At 44.7% G+C, this 12,159-nt stretch overlaps 1 protein-coding gene across 1 annotated transcript in view; it reads left to right on the forward strand.

Moving 5' to 3' along the window:
• The first annotated feature begins 413 nt into the window (after window positions 1-413).
• Window positions 414-12,159, forward strand: part of CALCOCO2 (calcium binding and coiled-coil domain 2) — a 28,638-nt gene continuing 16,892 nt past the window's right edge. The window contains 4 exon segments of the mRNA XM_081219523.1: window positions 414-474; window positions 7,186-7,375; window positions 11,594-11,696; window positions 11,853-11,986. Of these exon segments, the coding sequence (XP_081075649.1) occupies window positions 7,196-7,375; window positions 11,594-11,696; window positions 11,853-11,986 (417 nt within the window). The 5' untranslated portion in view covers window positions 414-474; window positions 7,186-7,195.

Genomic DNA, 12,159 nt, shown 5'->3' on the forward strand with positions numbered 1-12,159 from the left:
ATGATGAAACACAAACTGGGCTACCCAGGGAGGTTGCTGGGTCTCCTTTAGGGGCAAGTGGGAGGCATGATTAAATGACAACAAGATTCTCATCTATAAGACTCTTAGTGAAGTATTACGTGGAGCAGGAGAAAAATGAAGATGACTTCTCAATGGCCCTTCAAATGTATGGAGCTTTCACTCAGGACTAAAAGAAAAAAAAATGTTTTTTTAAAGGAAGGTAAATGGCTCTTTCTAGGGAAAGAAGTAGGCTCCTTGGGATGTGATCTTTGCTCCGGACTGGGGAAAACCATACAGGGCTGCGGAGCAACCCTGGGTCCCAGTCACTTAAACACTACAAGTCCCCAAAAGCACCGCGGTGGGGGCGGGGCTTGCTGACCGTTATGACGTAGTGGGCGGGGTCAGACGGACCGCTCTGCCCTGGGGTTTCAGCCCCGCCCCTGTCCCGTGCGCCGCCGCTGGCTGCAGCCCCCGGTGAGTCCCTGGAGTGAAGGTGGGCAATTAGGGGCAGTTGGGCCCTCGGGTTCCCCGACTTCACACATCCAGTCCTGAGAAAGGGCCATGGGCGGGCAGTGGTGCGGCTGGTTTCGGTTTTCACCTCCTTCCATCTTTCTAGGGTGACCGTTAAGTGAGAGTGGCGTCATGGGGCCCCTGGAGCCCTTCCGCGGCCTTGGAGGGTTGAGGGCAGTTTTTTCCCCGAGGAGGGCAGGGCTTCAGTGCCCGGGGCCGGGTGGGCGGCTCCTGGGGCAGAAGGAACCCTCTGACCCGAGTGAGGGTCTTGAAGTCACGGCGTCATGCCCCCGCCTCGCCGGCCGAGGTCGTGCTGGTTCCTTAATCCCCGTGCTTGACGTCATTGGTGGCTGTGGCCGAGGGCGGACCTCGCCCAGTCACCCTAGGCAAGTTACTTGCTCTTTGGGCCTCAGTTTCCCAGTCTTGATCCCTCAAGCCACCTTCCTTCAGTTGAGGCCGTTTGTAATTGGAGGAGATGTTCTAGACGACCGAGAAGAAAGAGCACTTGGGGGGCGGTGACCTGCTTCTTTACCGTTGATCTCCGGTAGCCCCTCCCCCCCATCCCCCCCATCTTCCCCCCCGCCCCAATTTAGTTTGGGGCTAATGTTCCCACTCTAATTTGTTATGATTTCAACCCCTCCTGGACATTTAAACTTTTTTCTATCACTTGGATTCTTTGCTTCTGATGTAAGCCAACAAGTAGCCGTGGTTGGAGCTGAGTAGAATAATACAAAAGCGATGTATTATAACATCTCCATTACTGCAAAAACTGTTAAAAGCAAAAGACTTTTAATACAGTAGGTCTTTGTAGATTATGTAGAGCACATGATTAAGGAATAGCCAGGTGAGTCACTTTCACAGATACTTTCAGAGGGCCTCTATTTGAAACTCTCCCCTTTTGCAGAAATGACAGCTGTGGAGTGGAAAGGACCCTAAGAAAGGGAGTAAGAGTTACGTAACACTAACAAGTCATGTGGTCTTTGGGCTCTTTAAAATTTTTGACTGTGCTTATTAATATGATACCATACTTCCTCATTTTCTTAGATGAAAAGACAGTTAAACTCTTTCATTTCCTTTTTCCTTCACTTGGGGTCATCATTAGAGCTGGAAAGTTCCTTAGAGATTTTCTTGCCTGATCCATGTGTTTTACAGATGAGGAAACTGAGGCCTAAAAAGAGGTAGCGTGACTTGGCCAAGATCTCAGAGCTAGTTAGTGGCAGAACTAAGACAGGAACCCAGGTCCCTTGGCTCCTAGCTTAGTCCCCTTTCTACTACACTTCAAACACTGTCACTACCCAGGTCACTTCAAGGGTTAGAAGAATCACCCTTTTCACAGAAAAAGTATAAAATCTCAGTAAAGGAAAATGGAATAAAATGCGGATTTAGTCCACAGCTTGGAGCTTTTCGCAGTTTCTCCTGGTTGTTGCCCAGAACAGTTTTTCTGTTCTTCCCTAGTACTGTTGGCACTGTGGTGTTGTGGTATGTGGGTTGAAGGCTGCTTACAATAAGCCGGGCAGCTAATCCAAACAGTTGTTACTGAATTAGGTATTAAAAGTCTCCTGGGGGTACAAAATTTACTTAAGGCACTAGACAGATTTTAGGTAAAAGGAGCTGGAATGAACTCGGAAAATTTGGATTAGAGCAAGTGGCTCTCGTAATTTGAGGACCAGTGGCTGTGTGTCTGTGCTTTTGCTCCCCATCTCAGGGCCATCTACACATCCATAATATCTATTGTCAGTGTTCTCTAAAGGGTAGTTTTGTGGAAGCATCTATTCCAGGGCCCGGGGGAGTGGAACTCAAATCAGTTCATCCATTTTGCTAATTGCTAGTAGTTTAGAAACTTAAGTAAGCAGAAGGATGAAGGAATTAGGTTGAATGTGTGTTTAGTTTTTACTGATTTTTGTTTTTACTATTCCCAAATGAAGAACTGATTGGCATTTCTCTCTCGGCTGTGGATTCATTTGGTTTCCTTCCGTGAACTGATCCAGAGAAACTTATCTATAGTCTTCACTTCTCTTGAAACATGTGCCCACTGGTATAAAAGGCTAATGTAAAAATGTTGGGCATTCTTTGTGCTAGAATTTTAATTTTTGTTGCTGTCATTTTATAAGGTTATTCTTTGTGGTTCAGCATACATGAGGAAGAATCTTTAGGAAAATTGGTGAGTTGATTTGGTTGAATATTTGCACTGTTAGAACCTAAACCAGAAAGCTTAAAAAAAAAAAAAAGACAGAAAGCCTAACAACATTTTTCAATTTTTCTGCTAAAAAGCGTATCAGCGTAGTTTACAGATTGATTCAGAAAGAGCAGGAGTAGAACTGGCTTTTTGTTCCTTCAGGAGAATAGAAGAGAATCTATGCCCTCGTGGAACAGTCCTGGGAGTACTGTTTTACACTTGAGAAGCTCATTAGATGAAAATGTGTCAGGTTTTCTTAGAAGCCAGGAGACTCATTTTTAAATATATTGCCTGTTATTGCCTGCCTCCTCTGAGGACCCTAATCATTTTGGAAACTGAGCTGAAAAGAAAAAAAAAGTAACAACTGTGTCAGAGTCCAAGTAAAGTGCCTCTGACAGTTTGTGGAATCTCTGCATTATTTTCCCACGTTTGATGGTTTGTTTTAAAATTTTCTGTTTGTTTTCCCTGGCCAGTCTTTGATTTGAGGGTAGGAGTAAGGAATTAAGTGGAATACCATTCCATGACTTCTAGGGAGCCTGATTCATCCCACTGCTTTTTAACGACTCCAGGTTTCTAAATTTAACATTTGCTCTTTTTGTATTTCTTCTCTCTTCCTTGTCTGTGTGGATATTGCCAGAATTAGAAGAGGATGGTGGACAGGTTCTATGGTGGGAAGAGTGGTTAAAGGACGGGAGCTGATGCTTAAATCATTCTGATTTTCCTTCCGCATCCTTACTGCCCGCCCGCCGCGAACAGTCATTTCTAGACTGCTTTGTCATAAAGGCAGTTCCCCAAGCCGTTGTTGGAGCCCATTTCTCCCAGGGAATTTTATCGTTGGGAGGGAGGACAAGCTTTAAGGGTCACTGACCTTAAAAATCAGTAGGTGGGGCCTCCCTGGTGGCGCAGTGGTTGAGAGTCCGCCTGCCGATGCAGGGGACACGGGTTCGTGCCCCGGTCTGGGAGGATCCCATATGCCGCGGAGTGGCTGGGCCCGTGAGCCATGGCCGCTGGGCCTGCGCATCCGGAGCCTGTGCTCCGCAACGGGAGAGGCCACAACAGTGAGAGGCCCGCATACCGCAAAAAGAAAAAAAAAAAAAAAAAAATCAGTAGGTAGCTTCCTTCCAGGAAAAGTTGAATGAGATACCTGCTCACTGACCCAGTTCCGATGGACATGGTTATGCTCTAGGTTTACCCATGGCCGTTTCTAAAAGTCGGCTTTGGTGAGAACCAGAAAAGCCACTATTGTTCTTCACTCTACCTCCTCAAACCCTTCTGCAGTCTTGGCAGAAGAGTTTTTTATTTCAAGAATGATTGAGTTCCGAACACCCAGAGTGCCATTGCGTGCCCCCTGAGTCCTTCTGGGAATGTGATGAGATCTCTGAAACGGGAAACTTCATGGAGTCTCTTACGTTTTTGATAAGCAAGGAGCCAAGGCTGTTGACTTTTCCAGACAGATGTTAGGTTTTCAGATGAATGACAAGAGATTGGCCTCAGAATATGAGCTCTTTCATGTCATTTTGTGTATGTATGCTGTCCTTTCTTCAGTGAGGTTCTTTCAGGATCTCAGTTCCCCAACCAGAGGTTGAACCCGAACCACAGCAGTGAAAGCCCAGAATCCTAACCACTAGGCCACCAGGGAACTCCCTCCTCACCCTATTGTAGAAAAGAGAAAGCTGAGACACAGCAGCTTCTCCAAAGGTACCCAACAGATTAAGAGCAGGGCTAAAGAGAAGAATTAGCCCCACCATCATTCACACCACTGTTTACCTACAAAGCCCCTTCCTTTCACTTTTTGATGAATTGCATATCTATCTTATTCATTCATTTATTCAATGAGTAAGTACTATGAGTACATAGCAATAAGTGATTGCTGTGGGCTCGGTGTTTCGTTGTGTATATAGTGATGATAGTGTTATGAAGGAAAAGAACAGGGTGTATGATGGTATTTAGGTTACTTGAGAGACAGGCCCTGAATTCACTCTTACCTGAGTGTTCTCATGATCCACAGTAAAGGACAGATTAGGTCACGTGCTCAGATAAATGGTGCTCCAGGCTTAGGACAGAGGGGCTATGTTGGCCTCAGTGTGACTGAAGACCACTAGGAAAGACAGGGGTCTGCGAGCTGAGAAACCTCCCTGCCCAGCCTCCCACAGCATCCAACAGATCAGTAGTCAACGGCTTATCATGAGGAACAAGTACTGGCCTAGACTGGAATGTGACCTCTTTCTTCCTTAGAAAAACTGATCTGAGGTTTGAGGTTGAGGATGTGGCCAAACTGTGTCACAGACCAGAAAGCTAGTACATTTCTCAGTTCCTTAGCTCAGTCTCGAGAACAGACAGTTCAGTGCCTCAAAGTCCTCTTACCTTCTCTGTGAAAAAATTGACTTCTGGGGGAGCTGGAAGAGGAGGCCTGTTTTGCTTAGAGCTCAAAATACAACCAGGAAATAAGTGGCGTGGGGCAGAGCTAGAAGAGCTCCTGTGGTTTTTTGGTTAGTGTGTGTGTGTGTGTGTGTGTGTGTGTGTGTGTGTGTGTGTCTGTGGGTACAATCTTCCAACATGTTCTAACAGCTGAATTTGTAAGATACCACGTAGTAGTGTTTGCAAATGTACAGCTCTTTCTTCATCTGCTGTGTAGAGCTGCAGTATTGTTTTCATTGCCCAGTAGAACTCTGGGTTGAGAAACATAGACTCACTAAATGCATTTAGAAGACAGGGCAGGAAGTATCAGGTCCCGACAATTCAAAAGACTTCGTTTCTTTTGTGTATTGTTTTTATCTCCCCAGTAGTTCCCATCCTTGATCACATTTTATCTGTACTATGACCTAGAAAGGTGAAATACAGCTTACTATCCCCATTTTATAGATAGGGATCCAAACTTGCTTGCTGTCCCCCAAACATGGGCTGCATTTTTCCGTTTCTTTGCTTTTATGCATGCTGCTTCATTCATCTGGAATTTCCTCACCCCCAAACACATTTGTCAGAATTCTAATCTTCCTTGAGGGCTTATCTAGGATTCTGCTCACTCCTGGAAGCTTTTCTTCCTTTTCCTAACCAGTTTCATCTCTCTCTCTTTTGAACTCAAGAGCATTTTGCACTTATGCTTATTTGGCAGTCACTTAAATTCTCATCTAACCTCCATATCGGATTGGGACTCTTCTGAGGGCAAAGACTGACAGAAAAGAAAAAAAACACAAACGTAATAGTCACTAACATCTGTTAAACCCTCTCTTTATCCAGACTTTGTGCAAGTGCTTTGTTCTGTCACTCAGCCTTTACTTTGTGTGAATTGCCTACTCTATGGCAGGTACTGATTTAAGGACTAGACACTGTACATTGTAGGCATACCTATCTGCTTCACAGATACTTTTTTTTTTTTTTACAGAATTGAAAGTTTGTGGCAACCCTACCTTGAGCAAGTCTGTTGGCGCCATTTTTCTAACTGCATTTGCACACTTCGTGTCTCTGTGTCACATTTTGATAGTTCTCACAATATTTCAGACTTTTTCATTATTACTATATTTGTTATGGTGCTCTGTGATCAGTGGTCTTTGACGTTACTTTTGGAAATTTTTGGCATTTTTTAGCAATAAAGTATTTTTTAATGTATGTACATTTTTTTAGACATAATGCTGCTGCACACTTAATAGACTACAGTATAGTGTAAACATAACTTTCATATGCACTGGGAAACCAAAAAAATTGTGTGACTCGCTTTATTGAGGTATGTGCTTTATTGAGATGGTCTGGAACTGAACTTGCAATGTCTCCGAGGTATGCCTGTGTTTCAATTAATGCTCACAAAAAAAAGAATGAGGTAGATGTTATTAGCCCCATTTTACAGATGAGGAACCATGCGCAGAGTCCAGTTAAGTAAACTACCCAAGGGCATGCGTTTAATAGGTGATGAAGCTGGAATTTGAACTCCCAACATTTTGATTTCTGAACCCATGCTCGTCACCACTGCATGTCAAATAATCTCCTTCTCTCATCCCTATCTTTCTTTCTGCACCCATCCCCAGCTCCTAGCAGAGTGCCTTAATATATAGAAGGACCCGATAATTACAGGATAAATAAAATTGAATAGAGAAGCTGAAATCTAGAGAAATTGACACTCCAAAAGTCACAGGGCTTGTTGGAATGAAAAATCTAGCATCTAAGTCTTAACAGTTCCCAGCTCAGGAACCTCTAGGCTGCCTTACTTAAGGCATTTAGAAGAAGGGGGGCAAACTAGCTGTGAGCAGAGAACAAGGGTATGTGAGCGTGGTGGTGCCCGTGGTGAAGAGGTCACAGAGACTCGGAAAATTCTTATAGCACAGGAGGTTATGAATGCAAAGTGGCTCATAGTGAAACCGAAAGCAAGTTGTGTGATCTCAATACTTGTCAGGCTTTTGCTTTAACTGACTTGCCCCGAACTGAGTGTTCCCTGGGTGAGAGCCCAGAAATTTCCAGCATTTCAGACAACCTTTCTGAGCCTTATTCTATCCCATATCTCATAACAGGACCCCTACCATGGAAGAGACAATAGAAGATCCCGCCACATCAGCTGTCTTGCTGGACCATTGTCATTTCTCTCAGGTCATCTTTAACAGTGTGGAGAAGTTCTACATCCCTGGAGGGGACATCACATGCTATTACACCCTCACCCAGCATTTCATTCCCCGTCGAAAGGATTGGATTGGCATCTTTAGAGTAAGTGGTTAATTTAGTACCAAGTGACTGGGAACTAGAGGTGAATCTTAGTTACCTGAGTGTGTGTCTATCTCTGTATTATAAGCATTTTGCATATATGTGTGGCCAATGTTAAAATCCTAAAGTAAGCTCCCTAGCACTTCTCCCTACACACACCAGCATGTGCTGTAGGACTCAAATTTTAATTTCAGTCTTAAGCTAAAATAAGATAGCAAATCATACAATCCACAAGTTTTATTATACTTTCAAAGACCAAATGTAAATGTTTTTTAAATTATCCTATTTTGAAATATTCACCTATGACTTGACTGGGGTAGGTGGCCCCTTATATAATTTCTGTGAATTTATTTATTTATTTTTTTTGCGGTACGCGGGCCTCTCACTGTTGTGGCCTCTCCCGTTGCGGAGCACAGGCTCAGCGGCCATGGCTCACGGGCCCAGCCGCTCCGCGGCATGTGGGATCTTCCCGGACTGGGGCACGAACCCGTGTCCCCTGCATCGGCAGGCGGACTCTCAACCACTGCGCCACCAGGGAAGCCCTAATATCTGTGAATTTAAACGTCACTTGCTTACTTAGTACAGTGTTCAATTTGTTTTAATATAAGTGTTACAAATCTGGAAAGGATGTTGAAGATTTACCTTGTCCTATAGCTTTGCATCCGAGAAGTTTGTTCCTGAATAAGTGTGTCCTGCTTCTTTGTGAAGATTTCCAAGAATGGAAAGTTGATGAGCTCCCTCGGTTTCCTCTTCCAGTGTCGAATGCCCTGTCAGTTCAAGTACAGAAATGGTACTTTTTATTATAGTCAACTCACTCTCTAGCTCTTCTTCTCTCCCGCTCTGTATCTCTGTCTCCGACACCCCCTCACACACAGACACACACAGACATGCACACTCTCACTCATTCACTCACTCACACACCACAATGACAAATCGTCCTATTTACAGAGACAGAGATACAGGTCAAACGTAAGTAACTTACACTGCTGAGCCCCAACATGAGTGACCTTTGTTTTGACACCTCAGTATGTCATGTGCTTGTTTACCAAGGCTGTTCATCCTAAAATCAGACATTGTTCTTGAGTGCCCTGTGTAGGAGCTGATGCTAATTCACATTTCCTCATCGAATTCCTTTTCCTTAATTGTTTGGAATTCCAAGCTAAGTGATAGCATGATGGAAGCTGGAGGTAACGAGGCTGGTGTTTGGGGGGGGGGTAGTGGACAGCCGGAGGGACAGCCGGAGCAACTTCCAGTGGGGACTTCACTCTAAACCAGATGAGAGTCTTATGCTTTTTATTTATTTATTTTGTTTTTATAAATTTATTTTTATTTATTTATTCGGCTGCGTCGGGTCTTCGTTGCTGCGTGAGGGGTTTCTCTAGTTGTGGTGAGCGGGTGCTACTTCTTGTTGCGGTGCGTGGGCTTCTCGTTGCAGTGGCTTCTCTGGTTGTGGAGCACGGGCTCTAGGCACGCAGGCTTCAGTAGTTGTGGCGCGCGGGCTTCAGTAGTTGTGGCGCACGGGCTTCAGTAGTTGGGGCACGCAGGCTCAGTAGTTGTGGCTCTCGGGCTCTAGAGTGCAGGCTCAGTAGTTGTGGTGCACGGGCTTAGTTGCCCCGCGGCATGTGGGATCTTCCCAGACCAGGGCTTGAACCCATGTGCCCTGCATTGGCAGGTGTATTCTTTTTTTTTTTTTTTTTTTTTTTTTTTTTGCGGTACACGGGCCTCTCACTGTTGTGGCCTCTCCCGTTGCGGAGCACAGGCTCCGGACGCGCAGGCTCAGCGGCCATGGCTCATGGGCCTAGCTGCTCCGTGGCATGTGGGATCTTCCTGGACCGGGGCACGAACCTGTGTCCCCTGCATCGGCAGGCGGACTCTCAACCACTGCGCCACCAGGGAAGCCCAGTCTTATTCTTTTTAAAAACAAATGTTTAAAAGCATTGTTTTTAAATGCATCTATACTTCATTCATTTCAGAGGTATTGTGTACCACAATAAGGAAATTGTGGTTAACCCAAAGAATGGCCTCTGATGTTCATTGTCCACAAAGCTATTGATTTGAACATCTACCCTAAAGTGTGCAAGAAAAGTTTAAGACTAATAAAGAGAGAACACAAACTTTTTGAGAACATATGATGTGCTAGGTCTTTGATGAGGGGTGTGTGTGTGTGTGTGTGTGTGTGTGTGTGTGTTTTCTAATTTAATTCTTGCAGCACAGCAGCCCCCTGAGGTAAGTAATAGTATTGCTTGTGCACAGATGAATAAAGTGAACGTACTCAAGATGATGACCTTCCCAAGGTCTCCTAGCGGTGAAGCAAGTTTGTTTGACTCCCAAACCTCTGCTTTTCTTCCTCTTTTCTGCTGAATTCCTTTGAACAGCAGATGGTCAGTTAGAGAATTAAGGGCTGACTGTAAAGCTGTGTACTTCCTAGCTCACTTCTAAAGTGCTCCTGGTGTTCTTGCAGTGTAGTCTTTTTTTTTTTTTTTTTTCCCGGTACGCGGGCCTCTCACTGTTGTGGCCTCTCCCGTTGCGGAGCACAGGCTCCGGACGCGCAGGCTCAGCGGCCATGGCTCACGGGCCCAGCCGCTCTGCGGCATGTGGGATCTTCCCGGACCCGGGTACAAACCTGTGTCCCCTGCATTGGCAGGCAGACTCTCAACCACTGCTCCATCAGGGAAGCCCCTTGCAGTGTAGTCTTAATCATACCCCTCAACTCCTCATCTGCCCTAACACCACTGGTTCCCAGCACCAAGTAGGCACTCACAAAATGTTTCTGCACGTGCAATATGCTACATCTTCTCCATAGAGTGAAAGCTACCACCAGTGATAAAGCCTAAAGTGGATGAGAGTTAGCTTTTCTTCCTTCGACGTAGAGCCCTGTGCTCCATACTCTCCTTTACCCGGGCGTTTATGCGATGTTCCAAGGTTCCAGGGAGGGGAAATGTCATACCACAAGAAGCAGGCTGGGACCAGGACTGCTCGGATGGGAGAGCCAGGGACAGAAATCGCAGGTGACTGGAAGTTGCTTCCTTGTTCCAAGGCAGCAGTAATTCTTAGGCCTTCCTAGATGATATTTTGGTTACAGTGTATTAAGAAACTCCAGGATGTGAAAGAAGGCTCCATAAAATTCCTGCTTCCTGCACCTGCGCAGGTTTCAGTGGCTCAGAGGTGCTTACAGCAATGGGGTGGGTGTTAATGAGACACTAAAACATGCCCTAGTATGTGTGATGCACTTACAGCCTTTCAACCCTGCTCTGATTCCTTAGTATATGAACATGGAATTTATTTTTAGTTCTTTTTCTTCCCACTGGGCTCAGGCAGGGTCACAATACGGCAATAAATGTAATTTTGCTTATTTGCTGAGTATTCTCCCCTTGAAGACACAATGGCTCCTTTTCTATTCTCCGGTATACTCTTATCTTCCAGATAGGATTTGAGCCGTCTTTTACCCCTCTTCACATTTACTGAGAATATTTTCCACTTAGCCAGCTTTCTGCTCTGAGGCATATTTTACAGTATCCTTATATCTTATGACTTAACTGCGTTCCATACCTAGAAGGGGCCTTTATGACTACCGGATTATTGTTGTTACCTTTATCACCAAAAAGCCTTCATTAAACATGCATTAAGGAAAACACTGAAGAAAGAAAACTCTACAGATTGGACTCAGTTATCTGGTACCTCATAGTCTAAGAACTCTCTTGTCCATCCAACCCCAACACACACATTATTTTTAACATGCACTTTTAAACGCAGTGATATAACCGGGTTGGTATAGGTGACAAGACTGAATTGGACACAGGAGAGGACGAACCAGTGGAGAGGGCAGATCAGAAGTGCTTTCTGATTAAGAAGTTCCAAGAACACTGTTGTAGGAAAATAGCAGGATCAAGGTTCACAACCTCACAACTTTTTTCCCAATCACTCTCAGTTCTGTGTCTGACTTGGAGATACAATATTTGGAACTCTTGTCCTGGGTGTTGAATGGCCAGTTTTTGTTTCCTTCTAAGACAAGTAATTTAGACTGTGTGTGTGCATAGCAGTTTTTAATTGTATATATGGTTATCATAAGTCAAAAAACAAGATTTGATCCATTGTGGGTAGATCTTATCATAATGAACTTACTCTGTTGTAAAATCAACATAACAGAAAGTGCATTTTAAGAAGACATGGCCCAAACCTGAGCACTTTCAGATGCTGAACAAGAGCCTCTTGTCATTGCAGGTGGGATGGAAGACAACCCGTGAGTACTACACCTTCATGTGGGTTACTCTGCCCATTGACCTAAACAGCAAATCTGCCAAACAGCAGGAGGTCCAATTCAAAGGTGAGAAAAATACTGGATCGAAGGTAGAAGACGGCTAGCAGCCAAGACTAATTAATTCCCTCGAGCCTGAGCTTTCTGGGGTAGATAAAAGACTTCCAGATTTTGAGTTTTCTGAATAGACCTTATTTTGGATTAAAAATCATGTTCTGTTTTCAGCTTATTACCTGCCCAAGGATGATGAGTATTACCAGTTCTGCTATGTGGATCAGGATGGTGTGGTCCGGGGGGCAAGTATCCCTTTCCAGTTACGTCCAGAGAATGAGGAGGACATCCTGGTTGTTACCACTCAGGTCTGTGAGCATCTCATCTCATTCTCTTCCTGCCACTAAGAGTAGCAATTCCAGGATAGGGTAGAATTTTAGTCGGTAAGCCTTTACTGAATGTCTAACAGATAACTGTTGGGAAAGCTTTATACAGTACCCATTCAAACCCGCCATTCCTAAGGGAATGACTTAGGAATGTT

Source organism: Mesoplodon bidens (genome assembly GCF_964165515.1).
Source record: "Mesoplodon bidens genome assembly, chromosome: 19".
NCBI lineage: Eukaryota > Metazoa > Chordata > Mammalia > Artiodactyla > Ziphiidae > Mesoplodon > Mesoplodon bidens.